The 16,273-nt window shown below is 40.6% G+C and overlaps 1 protein-coding gene across 2 annotated transcripts in view; it reads left to right on the top strand.

Moving 5' to 3' along the window:
• slc14a2 (solute carrier family 14 member 2) overlaps positions 1–16,273 on the top strand; it is a 136,334-nt gene that overhangs the window by 99,311 nt on the left and 20,750 nt on the right. For both annotated transcript variants that reach the window (XM_072571793.1, XM_072571794.1), the window contains 3 exons: positions 11,358–11,550; positions 13,047–13,194; positions 13,932–14,066. In XM_072571793.1, coding sequence (XP_072427894.1) covers positions 11,358–11,550; positions 13,047–13,194; positions 13,932–14,066 — 476 coding nt within the window. The remainder of the gene's footprint in view (positions 1–11,357; positions 11,551–13,046; positions 13,195–13,931; positions 14,067–16,273) is intronic.

Below are 16,273 nucleotides of genomic sequence, written 5' to 3'. Positions count from 1 at the left end.
CCAAACCCTGATCACTTTCACCTAAAGGACAAGGGCAACAGAAAATCGGGAAAACCATCACTTCAAGTTCCCCTCCAAGCCTCTCACCATCCTAACTTGGAAATATATTGCCCTTCCTTCACTGTCAAAATCCTGGAATTCCTTCCCTACACAAATAAACTGCAGCAGTTTAAGAAGGCAGCTCACCACCATCTTCTCGAGGGGCAATTAGGGACAGGCAATAAATGCTGACCCTGCTAGCGACACCTACATCTTACGAGTGAATTTTTGTAAAATGCTAATTTACTTTTTGACAAACATTCAGTTGAGAGGCATGTGTGTCATCAAGAAACCAGTCAGAAGGCAAGTTTCAATTTCCAAAAAACCTGCAGTTTTGAGTGGATTATCTATCTCAGCCTCCTTTTACAATTTCCTGAACCATAAATATCAGTCTTCAGTCAAGTTGATTGACTCCAATGGAGATTAAGAAGCAGGTTATGGCACTGGATACAGTACAAGCTGTGGGCACTGACAGCTTGGTAGGAGGGACAAGGACCCAAGGGAAGATTAAAGGGAAGATTTCTTAGAGTGGAGATAAGAAGAAACTTCTTCAGCCAGAGAAAGGCGAATCAATGGAATTCATTGCCACAGAAGGCTATGAAGGCCAGGTCATTGAGTGTCTTTAAGACTGAGATAGATAGGTTCTTGATTGTCAAGGGAATCAAGGGATACGGGGAGAAGGTGGGAGAATAGGGATGAGAAACGCTTGGGAGAAAGGGATGAGAAACGTATCATCCATGATTGAATGGCAGAGCAGATTCGATGGGCTGAATGGCCTAATTTCTGTTCCTATGTTTTATGTTGTTACCACCTGTGGAACTGAAGCCTTGTGCTTCAGAGCCAGCTATTTCCCGAGCCAACTGCTCCACGATAACCATAACATTGGAATCCATCCAACCATATCGGAAATTTTTAAAAAACAAAGAACAAAGAAAATTCACAGCCCAGAAACAAGCCCTTTGGCCCTCCAAGCCTGAGCTAATCCAAATCTACTGTCTAAACCTGTTTCCCAATTCCTAAGCATCTGTATCCCTCTGCTCCCCACCTACTCATGCATCTGTCCAGACGCATCTTAAAATGGGGACATGAAAGGTCCTTAGTTGGTAGGATTAGGGAAAACCCTAATGCTTTCTATAGGTATGTTAGGAATAAAAGAATGACTAGGGTAGGAATAGGTCCAATCAAGGATATTAATGGGAAGTTGCGTGTGGAGGCTGAAGAGATTGGGGAGGCACTGAATGAATACTTTTCGTCAGTATTCACTCAGGAACAGGACATTGTTGTCGATATGAATACTGAGGCACAAATAAGTAGAATGGATGGCTTTGAGATATGTAGAGAAGAGGTGTTGGAAATTCTGGAAAGGGTGAAAATAGATAAGTCCCCTGGGCCTGATGGCATTTATCCTAGGATTCTCTGGGAAGCAAGGGAGGAGATTGCAGAGCCATTGGCCTTGATTTTTGTGTCCTCTTTGTCTACAGGAGTAGTGCCAGAGGACTGGAGGCTAGCAAACGTGGTTCCCTTGTTCAAGAAGGGGAGTAGGGATAATCCTAGTAACTATAGGCCAGTGAGTCTCACTTCTGTTGTGGGCAAAGTCTTTGAGAGAATTGTAAGGGATAGGATTTATGCACATCTGGATAAGAATAATGTGATCAAGGATAGTCAGCATGGTTTTGTGAAGGGCAGGTCGTGCCTCACAAACCTTATTGAATTCTTTGAGAAGGTGACTAAGGAGGTAGATGAGGGGAAAGCGGTAGATGTGGTATATATGGATTTTAGAAAGGCGTTTGATAAGGTCCCCCATGGTAGGCTACTGCAGAAAATACAGAGATATGGCATTGAGGGTGAGTTGGAGGTTTGGATTAGGAATTGGCTGGCTGGAAGAAGACAGAGGGTAGTAGTTGATGGCAAAGGTTCATCTTGGAGTGCCGTCACTAGCGGTGTTCCGCAAGGATCTGTTTTGGGACCATTGCTGTTTGTCATTTTTATAAATGACCTGGAGGAAGGGTTAGAAGGTTGGGTGAGCAAGTTTGCGGATGATACGAAGGTCGGAGGAGTTGTAGACAGTGAGGAAGGATGTGGCAGGTTACAGCGGGATATAGAGAAGCTGCAGAGCTGGGCAGAAAGGTGGCAAATGGAGTTCAATGTAGCTAAGTGTGAGGTGATTCACTTTGGTAGGAGTAACAAGAAGATGGATTACTGGGCTAATGGTAGACTACTTGGTAGTGTGGAAGAGCAGAGGGATCTTGGTGTCCATGTACAAAGATCTCTGAAAGTTGCCACCCAGGTAAATAGTGCAGTGAAGAAGGCATATGGCGTACTGGGCTTTATTGGTAGAGGAATTGAGTTCCGGAGTCCTGAGGTCATGCTGCAGTTGTATAAGACTCTGGTGCGGCCGCATCTGGAATATTGTGTGCAGTTTTGGTCACCATACTATAGGAAGGATGTGGAGGCACTGGAACGGATGCAGAGGAAGTTTACCAGAATGTTGCCTGGTATGGTAGGAAGATCCTATGAGGAAAGGCTGAGGCACTTGGGGTTGTTTTCATTGGAGAAAAGAAGGTTTAGGGGTGACTTGATAGAGGTGTACAAGATGATTAGGGGGTTAGATAGGGTTGACAGTGAGAACCTTTTTCCACGTATGGAGTCAGCTATTACAAGGGGGCATAGCTTTAAATTAAGGGGGTGGTAGATATGGGACTGATGTTAGGGGTAGGTTCTTCACTCAGCGAGTCATAAGTTCATGGAATGCCCTGCCAGTAGCAGTGGTGGACTCTCCCTCTTTATGGGTATTTAAGCGGGCATTGGATAGGTATATGGAGGATAGTGGGTTAGTGTAGGTTAGGTGGGCTTTGATCAGCGCAACATCGAGGGCCGAAGGGCCTGTACTGCGCTATATTCTTCTATGTTCTATGTTCTATGTTCTAATATACCATGCCTGCCTCTACTACCTCTGCTGGCAATGCATTCCAGACTCTCCGCATCATCTGTGTAAAGTATTTGCCACGTATATCCCCCTTAAACTTTTCATTTCTCACCTTGAAAGTGTAATCTCTCATTACTGAATCCTTCACCCTGGGAAAAAGCTTATCTCTATCTACCCTGTCTATACCCTTCATGATTTTGTAGACCTCAATCAGGTTGCCTCTCAATCTCCTTTTTTCTCATGAAAACAATCCTAACCTACTCAATCTCTCTTCATAGTTAGCACCTTCATAACAGGCAACATCCTCGTAAACCTTCTCTGTACCCTCTCCAAAGCATCCACATCCTTTTGGTAATGTTTGGTAATGTGACGACCAGAACCCTACACAGTATTCTAAATGCAGCCGAACCAACGTCGTGTACAATTTTAACATGACCTGCCAACTGTTATACTCAATACCCCATCCGATGAAAGTAAGCATACCATATACCTTCTTGACCACTCTGTGCAGCAACCTTCAGGGTACAATGGACCTGCACTCCCAGATCTCTCTACTCATCAGCTTTTCCCAAAGTTCTTCCGTTCACTGTATAATTCACTCTAGAATTAGACTTGCCTAAATGCATCACCTCACATTTGCCTGGATTGAACTCCATCTGCCACTTCTCCACCCAACTCTCCAGTCTATCTATATTCTCTTGTATTCTTTGACAGACCCCTATGCTTTCTGCTACTCCACCAATCTTTGTGTCATCTGAAAACTTGCTGATCATACCAACAGTGCCATCTTCCAGATCATTTATGTATATCCCAAACAACAGTGGCCCCAGCACTGATCCCTGTGGAACACCACTGGTCACCTTTCTCCATTTTGAGAAACTACCTTCAACTTCTACTCTCTGTCTTCCATTGCTCAACCAGTTCTTTATCCACCTAGCTAGAACACCCTGCACACCATGTGACTTCACTTTCTCCATTTGTCTACCATGGGGAACCTTATCAAACGCCTTATTAAAGTCTATGTATATGACATCAACAGCCCTTCCTTCATCTATCAACTTGGTCACTTCCTCAAAGAACTCTATTGAGTTGGTAAGCCACGATCTCCCCCGCACAAAACCATGTTGCCTATCATGATAAGCCCATTCTTTTCCAAACATAAATAGATCCTATCCCTCAGTACCTTCTCCAGCAACTTTCCCACCACTGACATCAGGCTCACTGGTCTGTAGTTACCTGGAATATCCCTACCATCCTTCTTGTACAGAGGGACAACATGAGCAATCCTCCAGTCCTCCAGCACCTCACCTGTGTTTAAGGATGACACAAAGATATCTTTCAGGGTCCCAGCTATTTTCTCTCTCGCCTCACTCAACAACCTGGGATAGATCCCATCCAGTCCTATGGATTTGTCCACCTTAATAACCTCTAGCCTATCCAACACACTTTCCCTACTTATGTCAATGTGATCCAGACTAATCAAGCGTCTATCTCTAATCTCAACATTCATCATCTCCCTCTCCTCAGTGTACACAAATGCAAAGTAATCATTCAGAATCTCACTCATTCTCTCAGGTTTGACACACAGCCTTCCTTCATTATCCTTTAGTGGATCAATCCCTTCTCTAGTTACCCGCTCGCTTCTTATATAAGAATAAAAGGCTTTGGGTTTCTCCTTAATTCTGCTCGCTAAAACTATTTCATTACTTCTTTTAGCCTGTTTGATCCCTCGTTTAAGACTGGTCCTCCCCTTCCGGTATTCCTCCAGGGCCCGTTCTGTTCTTAGTTGCCCAGACATTATGTACACTTCCCTTTTCCTCTTGGCTAGTTGTACGATTTCTCCTGTCATCCATGGTTCACGAATCTTGCCCTTCCTATCCTTTGCCTTCAATGGGTCATACCTATCCTGCACTATCTTTAACCTATCTTTGAAAGCCACCCACATATCAAATGTGGATTTCCCTTCAAATAGCTGTGTCCAATCCACATTTCCCCATCTCCTGCCTAATTTTGATACAATTGGCCTTAGCCCAGTTTAGTACTCTTCCTTTTGGACCACTCTTTTCTTTGTTTACGAGTATTCTAAAACTTAAAGAATTGTGGTCACTGTTCCCAAAGAAATCCCCCACCACAACTTCTATCAGCTGGCCTGGCTCATTCCCCAACACCAGTCCAATATGGCCCCTTCCCTCGTCGGACTATTGACATACTGGTCTGGAAAACTCTCCTGGACGCTTCTTACAAATTCTACCCCATCCAGACCTCTGACGCTAAGTGTATCCCAGTCAATGTTGGGAAAATTAAAATCTTCCATCACCACCACCCTATTGCTTTTACATCTTTCCATAATCTGTTTACTTATTTGTTCTTCTACCTCATGCTCACTGTTGGGAGGCCTCTAATACAGCCCTAACAATGTAACTGCACGCTTCTTATTTCTGAGCTCCACCCATAATAACTCAAGACCTCCATAGTGTCCTCCTTTAGCACAGCCGTGATATTATCCCTGACCAGCAGTACAACTCCACCACCAGCAACCCCCCCCCCACCCCCTTTTACTTCCCTCCCTGTCCTGTATGAACCGTCCATATCCTGGAACATTTAGTTGCTAATCATGCCTGTCCTTCAACCAAGTCTCTGTGATTGCAATGACATCATACTCCCAAGCCCTAAGTTCATCGCCTTACCCACTATACTCCTTGCATTAAAGCAGATGCACTTCAGGCTACCAGTTCTTTCGCGTTCATCTGCTCTCTGCCTATTCTTTACCTTATTAATGCTATCTTCATAATTCTTACAGTCTCCATCTCGCTGTCTACTTGTCTTCTCTTCTGGTTCCAACACCCCGCCATACTAGTTTAAAACCTCCACAACAGCAGTAGCAAAAACTCGCCAAGGATATTGGTTCCAGTCTGGTTCAGATATAGACTGTCCATTTTGTAATAGTCCCACCTTTCCCAGAACTGGACCCAATGTCCAACAAATCTGAACCCCTCCCTCTTACACCATCCCTCAAGCCATCCTGCCTATTTTTTTCATTTCTACGCTGGCTAGCACATGGCACTGGTAGTAATCCTGAGATCACTATCTTCGAGGTCCTCCTTTTTTAACTTCTCTCCTAGCTCCCTGAATTCTGCTCTCAGGACCTCATCTCATTTTCTACTTATATCGTTGGTGCCTCTATGCACCAAGAGGCTGTTCACCCTCCCCTTTTAGAATGCTCTGCAGCCGATCGGTAACATCTCTGACCCGAGCACCTAGGAGACAACATACCATCCGAGAGTTCCGTTTTCGGCCACACAATAATAGAATCCCCTATGACTATGGCCCTATGAGTCTTTAAAATGTAACATTTCAAAGTTTGCAGGTGATACCAAGTTGGGTGAAAGGGTGAACAGTGACAAGGATGTAGTGGTTTTTCAGCATGATCTGGACAGGATATCTGATTGAGCAAATCAATGGCAGATACAGCATAATTTGGATAAATGTGAAATTATTCACTTTGGAAGCAAAAAACAAGAAGGCAGATTATTATCTGATTGGCTGTAAATTGGGAGAGGGAGGGTACAGCGAGACCTGGATCACCTTGTGCACCAGTCACTGAAGGTAAATATGCAGGTGCAGCAGGTGGTAAAGGAGACACATGGTATGTTGGCCTTCATTGTAAGAGGTTTCACACGCAGAAGCAGGGATGTGTTATTGCAGTTATACAGGGCATTTGGTGAGGCCACATCTGAAATATTGTGCGCAGTTTTGGTCTCCTTTTCTGAGGAAGGATGCTCTTGCTCTCAAGGGATTGCAGCGAAGGTTTACCCGGCTGATTCCCAGGATGGTGGGACTGGCATATGGGGAGAGATTGACTGGGTTAGGATTGTTTTCACTGAAGTTCAGACGAATGAGGGGGTTCTCTTAGAGACTTATAAAATTCTATCAGGGTAGATGCAGGGAGGATGTTCCCGATTGTGGAGGTATCCAGAACCAGGGGTCACGTTCTGAGGATTTGGAGTAGACAATTTAGGACGGAGATGAGGAGACATTTTTTTACCCAAAGACTGGTGAGCCTGTGGAATTCATTACCATAGGAAGTAGCTGATGCCAAAACATTGAATGTATTCAAAGGTGGCTAGCTTTAGCACTTGAGGCAAATGGGTTCAAAGGTCTTGGGGGAAGCAGGATTAGGCTATTGAATTAGATGATTAGCCATGATCATGATGAATGGTGGAGCTGGCTTGAAGGGCTGAATGACCTCCTCCTTTCTTCTATGTTTCTATGTAAATTGCCCAGGTTGCCCTGACAATCAAAAGCAGGACAAATCCAATTCAGCTAGTTTTCACTCCATCAGTGAACTCACAAGCATTATCAAAGTGATGGAAGCTGTCATTGATAGTGAGTAAAGGAAACTTACACAACAATGACCTGCTCACGAATGTTCAGATTGAGTTTTATCAGGACCACTTGGGTTTGTCCTCATTACAGCCTTGGCTCAAATATGGACAAAATCTCAGAATTCCAGAGGTGGGGTGAAAGTATGAAAGAACTCATGATATCAAAGTAGGATTTAATCATATGTGATATCTAGGAGCAGACTCTGCATCCATCTCACTTCAAGACCATAGACCATAATATATAGGAGCTGAACTAGGCCATTTGGTTCATCAGGTTGGCCCTGCTGTTCAATCATGGATATGTTTCTTCGGAAGACCATATCTTAAGTGGGATTTGTGACTACCAGCTACATATGACATTTTTAGAGGATTTCCATGAAACCAAAAGGAACAGGACAGCTTTCCATGACCATGCAGACCTCGTCATCAATCTGCTTGTTAGTCAATCAAAACGGCAACTCCCAGACATAACCTGAGGGCCAGTGCAAAATTCATTCTTTCACAGGTTGAGGTGCCTATGGAGGTGTGATAGGAGTCAACAGTTTGTTCCTAAGATGTGTATGAAGTCTGAGGCCCAGGTGTAAGAACAGTTCAAGCTATTCTAGATGGACATGAGCTGCATACACAATGCTGAGACTGGGACTAAAAGTGAAGTATGGATTCATATCTATGCCATCATTTGAAATGTTTTATAGTAATTGACTTAATATGGTCAAACATGCTTGTGAGTTCTACAATAATTATTTTCTCATTTTGTAGAGACCTGAAACAAATGCCATAAATTACTAAGCATAACTTTCTTGGCAAAACTGAAAATGGAATGACAGGTGGCTTGTTCAGGTGTCCAATATGCACTCACAATGAAGACATTCCCTGCCAGGAGTACAGGACATTTAAATTTTATTTGCCTTCAGATGAATTAAAATTACATGCAAAAATAACTCCTTTCAGAAATATATTTGTTAAATTTGTGATCCATTCCATAAAGGTTATGACAGTTTGTAATAATTTTAGGAAAATAATAATGCATTAAATATGAATTCAAACATCATTGGTGGTGCCTTGGAAAGAGCTTGAGTTTTCATTGACAGTCTGGATAACTAGAACTGGAGAATGCCTGCTGATTACAAGCAGTAAAATACACACACAATTGAGATACAATCAAACAGCAAATAAAGAGAAATAACATAATCATTCAACCTGAAAATGGCTTAACCACAAAAAATTTACCACAGTTTAAACAACCAGAGGGAGATTGTTGATAGCAATACTTAAAGTAATTTCTCATCTTTAGAGGAGATTAACAGAGGAATATGAGAACATTTACAGAGATAGGAACTATTTTACAGGAATACAGCCAACATAGATGCTCAGTCATTAAGAATATTCAAGTTGAGAAGGATCTTTTTTTTTGATCAGTTAGAATCAAAAAGGCATAGAAGTGAAGTCAAATTAGCAGATCATCACAATCCTATAAATATTCATGTTATGTCACTGCTGTTGCCTTTGAAAAGGTGATGGTCAGCTGCTTTTTGAACCACAGCAATCCATTTGACAATGCTATACCCACAATTCTGTTAATGAGGAGTCAGGAGGTGAGTTATTTGTTACAAAATTCCTAGCCCCTGACCTGCTCTTGTAGCCACTGTATTGATATGGCGAATCCAGTTCAGTGTTCAGTCAATAATAATCCCCAGGATTTGATAATGGGAATTTAGCAAAGGTAATGTCATTGAATGTCAAAGGGGTGATGATAAGATGTTCTCTGGTTTTTGGTGGTCATTACCTGGCACTTGTCTATCATAAATGTTATGTGCCACTTGTCAGCCAAAGCCTGGATATTAACCAGATCTTGATACATTTGGACATGGACTGTTTCAGTATCTGAGGAGTCATGAACAGTGCTGAACATTGTGCAATCATCAGCGAAAACCCCCACTTCTGACCATATGATGCGGAAAGGTCATTGATGAAGCAGCTAAAGATGGCTGGATTTAGGACACTTCCCTGAGGAACTCCTGCAGAGAACTCCTGTAATTGAAATGACTGACCTCCAACAACCACAGTTGTCTTCCTATATCCCAGATATGACTCAAATAGCAGAAGGTTTCCTCCCTCTTTCCTATTGACTCAAGTTTCACTCGATCAAATGTGGACTTGATATCAAGGGTCATCACTCTCACATCCCCTCTGGAATTTAACTCTTTTTTTCCTCATATTGACATCAGGAGCTGAGAGATGTTGGAAGACCCCAAAATGGAAGTTGCTAAGCAATTGCTCCTTAATAATACCGTGATGACCCATTCCATTGATTTACTGATGATCAAAGTTAGCTTGTGTGTTGGTAATTGGCTCAGTAAGATATGGGCTGAAAAATGTGTTGCTGGAAAAGCGCAGCAGGTCAGGCAGCATCCAAGGAACAGGAGAATCGATGTTTCGGGCATAAGCCCTTCTTCAGGAATCCTGAAGAAGGGCTTATGCCCGAAACGTCGATTCTCCTTCTCCTTGGATGCTGCCTGACCTGCTGCGCTTTTCCAGCAACACATTTTCAGCTCTGACCTCCAGCATCTGCAGTCCTCACTTTCTCCTCGGTAAGATATGTCCTAATTTTTGTGTACAGGACATACCTGGTAATTATCCATATTGCTGGGTACACGCCGATGTTGTGGCTGTTCTGGAACAACTTGGCAAGGGGCATTTATTTATTTTGCTCCTATTTCTTATGTTATTATGTTTGTAAATGCAACTGCTAGCTTGTGATGATGGAGTGTACAAGGCATGTACAATTGTTTATATCCAAAGTACTAAGTCAAATACATCGCTGGAACTGCCAACATTGGAACTGAATCTAATGGAAGCTAAGGTTAGGTTTTTGGACCACCTTAAACAATTACTTGATTTAAACGTGAGTGCATTAGGTTGAGCAGGTTGCATTTATACTTCACAATTCACAGCAGTCAGTTAATATGAAGATGAGACTCTATTATTGTTACAGGTTTCATGCGTTCCACAGTTCTCTATCACACCTTCAAATTTTACCCTACGTCAATATAGATTGGTTTTATTCAATTATTTTCCCAATCATCTAAGCAGTGTTTAGTAAAATACCATGCTCCTCTGAACCTTTCTACTGCGGCATGACAGAGAAACAGTAGATGCCTAGTTTCAGGTCCAGCAGGAGACTGTGTTTGGGGAATGTCGTGAGATCACAGATGTCCTGCAGGAATAGTTTTACCACCTGTACTAACTCATCAGTGATAATGAAAACCAATAACACCCTCGACGCTTATACCACAAATTGTTCAAAGCAATAACATAGGAAATTTTAGGACTCATCCAATCTCTCTCTCTTTGGGCTCTATAATCCACCGATTGAACAGTGGTTGATGTTATAATTTTAGCAAACATAGCAAACAAATTGCAGAGTGCTCCAAACATCAATGAGGTAAACATTATCTGTTTCCATGGAGCTGCTTGAGTGTTAAGTGTTGGTCAGGGCTAAAGGACTTCCCTGTTGTTTTCTGAATTGTATAAAATGATATTATGTATCTACTTGAAAGGACACACTGCATCTCTATTTAATGTCTCATCATTAAAGATGCATATATGGCAAAGTAATATACCCCTGTACAAAAGTGAAGCCAAACCTGTGTGCTGTAGCCTCTGCAATAGGTTTTGACCTACAATTTTCTGATCCAGCAGTGGAAGAACAAAGACCAATTCTCGGTGAAGACAGCAAATGCTGATCTATCCACTAAAGCTTCATAAAATAATCCATCATATGTCTATAAACAATTGGTAGACAGAATCTCGATTACTTCATCCATACTGGAATGGTGTAACATTTCCAGATCCAAAACACAGTTTTGAATGGGTGGGTATTGAAACCTTTTGTTTGGAAGTTTGGTAGTGAAAAGCAAAAAGGGATTGAAAGAATAAAGTCATTTCATATATGATTGTAACTCCTTCATTTTATATTTGCACTGAAAGCAATTTCTTTTTTGCAGTCCTGTTATTTCAAGTGCCTTGGCTGCTGTGATGGGTAAATGGGATCTACCTGTATTCACTCTGCCTTTTAATATAGCTGTCGGCTTGTTCATGGCTGCAACAGGACATTACAACCAGCACTTTCCTCAAATTTTTATTGGACCTGTGACTTCGTCACAAAACATTACATGGTCTGATCTCAGTGTTTCAATGGTAAGAAATATGTATGTCATTTTATAATCTTTGAGCATTGTTAAGGCAGCAAGTACATTAAACAGAAAGAGGTCACGGTGAACATACATAGCAAAATATCTTTTTCAAATCTAATTAATTTTAAAGAAGTTTATATCCTTATCATAATACCTATTAAGTTATAATTATGATTTTATTTCTTTATGTGTACAATTACATAGTTTATTGAAGGACATACACATCATCCATTAATATACAAGTAACACATATTGCCTTAGAATTGCATTGTGATTACAATTGATTAACCATATGTCAGCAGTGTTCAAACCATGCTGCTGTAAAACAAAGGACAGCTTATTTTACAATGTGGACTAGTTGCTAAATTCTGCAATCTGGTCCTGACTGTAAAAAAAATCAGCTTTATCTTCTGAAAAGTACACAGGTATGTGATAGTTTCCATAACAAAGTAAAATCAGCTAAATTTTCATTTGGTGTAAAGAAATCAGATTTGGAATGGAAATGGTAAAGAATGCTTCTCCAAATGTAAAAAAAAACATACCTATTGAATGAATAAAGATCTTAAGAAAAGAATTGTTAAGACGGTAATAAATGAGAAAGAGAATGATGATGTTAGACAGTTTAAAATTGAAAATTAAACTCAGACAATCAACTGAAGAGGAATGCCAAGACGCAATGCATGGAGAGAAAGACCTGACTTTGGCTGATCACTCTAATATGATACATTTGGGATGATGCAGTGACTTTAGAACAGAATTTTGTCCTTTTGTTTAAGAGATTGAATGAGAGGTGCCAAGCACTCTGTAAGAAAGTAAACAGCTTCTGAGGCTTCGGTTTTCTTTTAAAGCTAGAACAATAGAAGCAGCCTGAATGAGTGTAGTCAAACTCTCACAAAATCAGGATGTTGAGTTTAGCCTTCAGCAATTGCTGTTGGGGTTTTGAAGAGGTGGTAGCTATTTTTTCTCCTCTCTTGGTTACAGCCAATTGCTTTGAGTTTTTTGCCTGCTTACAAGAGTTGCATGTGAGACAATCTGTTTTTCTGAATTTGCCTTTTTCCAAGGGTGTGTTTATGGGATGTAACTATATTGGATCAGTTAATTAGTAATAGTTACCTTATCTATTATTCTGTTAGGTTTCCCAGTTGAGTTGTTATTCCAATTACCTCCTTCTTTATTCATCTACTATAGTTAAAATAAAACAATGTGTATTTTGATTTAAGTCCAGTAGTTTGAGCAATCAAATTGCACCTGGAACACAACACCTTACATTTACCTTTAAAATGAGAAAAATTTAGGGTCTAGACTATCTTCAGAATATTTTGAGAGGCTTTGGTCTGGTCCATCACAGCTTTAAATAGTTGAATTGATACAAACATATCCAGCATTTCCAATGTTTGCCTTCAGTTTTGAGTTAATTGTTTATTTCAACAAGAACTTCTTAAAAACAATATTTGTAGTCCTTAAAAATTACTTAACATCTCTTTGTTTCAACCTATTTAGCTTGTGAGAGCTATCCCTGTTGGTGTTGGACAGGTGTACGGCTGTGACAATCCATGGACTGGTGGTATTTTCCTTGTTGCATTAATTATCTCATCTCCAATCATATGTCTCCATGCTGCAATTGGATCCACTGTGGGTATACTGGCAGGTATGATTTTATCACTGCTCCTGAGATATAAGCACACAAAAAAATCTAAGTTACATGTACTTTTTGTTTTTTCTTGGGCAGGAATAATATTTATTGCCTATTCCTAACCATTGTCGGTTAAAAACCATCCAGAGGGAGTTGGAAGCCCATTTTCAGAAACCAAACCAGCACCTCAGCATTCAACGAGAAAAGTGACACGTGTGTGCTCATTCCCTGCCAATATGCAATACAATATTGGATCAGGCTGCTTCTCAGAATGCCCGTCAAAACTACATAAAACAATGAATGAACTGTTTAAATAACCACTTTTCACTTCCGTTTGAGATATTAATCTGCCTCAGTGTTTGACTCACCATGTGATAAACTCACTGAGACCTCATAGTACTAAAAGGCAGGAAGGACCCGGGCTATTTAAAGGACACATTCACAAAGAATTCTCCTTTTAGACTGTTGATTAGAGTCTAGGAGATTTCTGGCCAACTTTCTGACACGAAATTGCATTTAACTGTTGGTTTCACTTGTTCATTGAGTAAAAATGAATGTTTAAAGTCAATTACTTCTGGTTATATTATCTAATAATTATACATTTGAAATACTTCTATCAAAACTTTTATTTGTATTGTATATTTGCAATATTCTTGACGTCCTTTTTCAACAAAACAGGATCAAAGCAGCTCACAATCTGTAAAGGACTGAACAGATACATATTTTATTCTTTTTATCAATTTGCTTTATAGGATTAACACTTGCTTCACCATTCCAGAAAATCTATGATGGATTATGGAGCTATAACTGTGTTCTGGCCTGTATTGCAGTGGGAGGAATGTTCTATGCCCTTACATGGCAAACACACCTCTTGGCAATAATATGCTGTAAGTACAAACAAATCTATGTTGGCATCATGTAAATGCAGTCATAATTGTTTCATTGCAAAATAAAAGTTAACTATTAATAAAACGAGAAATAATTCTTGGAAGAAAACTGGATCATCCTTCAAGCCAATATCACAATAACACTTTTGATCGTCATTTCCCATCCTTTCTTTCTCCCAGCCACATCAGTGGTAAAAAGCTATTATGGTCCCACTCACACCTGAAAACAAACCTACACATGGCATATCCTCAAACTATTTCTCCCTTGCTTGTACAATTAATTTTACTGTTGCTCTTGTATTCATCACCGAAATGTTTTCCTCCCGCAGCATTGTTGATAAGCATGGGCTAAATTTCAAAATGTTCATTGACAGTATTCACTCATTTTCCCACCTGTCATATCAAAACCTTTGACTCCAGAACTGTGCCCACCTCGACCCACAATACCTGATAACGAAAGAAGACCCACTCATCTCATGGGGAAAATGGATCTTTTTGACTCCAGGGCTGTAACAAAACTGATTTGGTACACTTTTTAAATGGATGCTCCATTATTTGAGTGTACTAATCAGCTATAATACATGTGATTTCATTCATCCAGTCATGGTCAAATTGCACCTATGATGTTTGAATAGTAAATTAACACTAGGGCATATATCCAGGTATGTGGTTGTGAGGGCGCTAAACAGATAGCCAACTGCTATATCTTCAACTTTATTTTTGTTCAGATGCCAAATCTTTACTTACTGCAACATCCTATCTGTTTATTGCCCAGTAGAATGTCTTAATGTCTGAGGGTGATACATTTTCCCATGGGAAAGGAAACATTTTCTCTGGGTCTAGCATTGTTCATGCAGGTGTGTTATTGTTTCACTGTCCTGTGCAACTTACAGACTCATACAGTCACACAACACAGAATCAGACCCTTCACTCCAACTTGTCCATGCCAACCAGCTATCCTGAATTAATCTAGTTCCATTTGCCAGCACTTGGCTCATATGCCTTAAATGCTACCTATTCATACACCCATCCAGATGCCTTTTAAATGTAATTGTACCAGCCTCATCACTTCCTCTGGCAGTTCTTTCCATACACGCACCACCCTCTGCGTGAAAAAGTTATCCATCAAGTTTTATTTAAATTTTTCCCCTCTTATCTTAAAACTCCGCCATCTAGTTTTGGACACCCACCTCCACATTGCAGAACCACCTGATGAAGGAGCAGCGCTCCAAAAACTAGTGCTTCCAAATAAACCTGGTGGACAATAACCTGGTGTTGCGTGATTTTTAACTTTGTACACCCCAGTCCAACACCATCATCTCCAAATTACAAGACCATTTGTTTAACTCTTTCTTTTCTGTTTGTGTTATGTTTATTCTGCTAACATGTCTGACCTGATGCAACCTTACTATGCTGGATTAATTCAACTGTTTTTCCTACTTTCCTTGCCCCAAATATTATCCTGCCTAACTTTTATTAAACTTTAATCAAAACTGTTTTTTTCCCTTTCACTGACTAAAGTAAACTGCTGGATAGTTACAACACCCATAGCTCAATTCAGTAAACCTAAGGCTATCCTGTTCAATTCCAATCAATATAATTGTGCTTCTATCACTAACAAAATTTCCCTCACTGAGTGTTCACTCACTGTGCACCAAACTATCATTGTGTAAATTCCCATTGATTCTGTCCTGGATGGAATTACATCTCTCCACTGCTTCTGAATCATATGGTTATTCCTTAGGAACCCTTAGGAGACAATGACCACAAAATCATAAAATTTAGTCTGCAATTTGAGAGGGAGAAGGTGGAATCAGATGTAATGGTATTATAGTTGAATAAAGGCAACTACAGAGATATGAGGGAGGAGCTGATGAGAATTGACTGGGAGAGGAGCCCAGCAGGAAAGACAATGGAACAGCAATGGCAGGAGTTTCTGGGAATAATTTGAGAGGAACTGCAAAACTTCATCCTGAGGAGAACTAAGCATACCAACGGAAGGAAGAGGAAATCAGGGACAGCATAAAAGCAAAAAAAGAAAGCATATAATGTGGCAAAGGGCAGTGGGAAGCCAGAGAATTGAGAAGCCGACCAAGACCAACAGAGGACAACGAAGAAAGAAATAAGATAGGAGACGATTAAACATGAGGATAAGCTAACCAGTAATATTAGGAAAGATTGCAAGAGTTTCTTTAGTTATATAAAGG

The sequence above is a fragment of the Chiloscyllium punctatum genome, chromosome 1 (genome assembly GCF_047496795.1).
Source record: "Chiloscyllium punctatum isolate Juve2018m chromosome 1, sChiPun1.3, whole genome shotgun sequence".
NCBI classification, from domain to species: Eukaryota; Metazoa; Chordata; class Chondrichthyes; order Orectolobiformes; family Hemiscylliidae; genus Chiloscyllium; species Chiloscyllium punctatum.
This window is presented reverse-complemented; position numbering and strand designations above follow the sequence as displayed.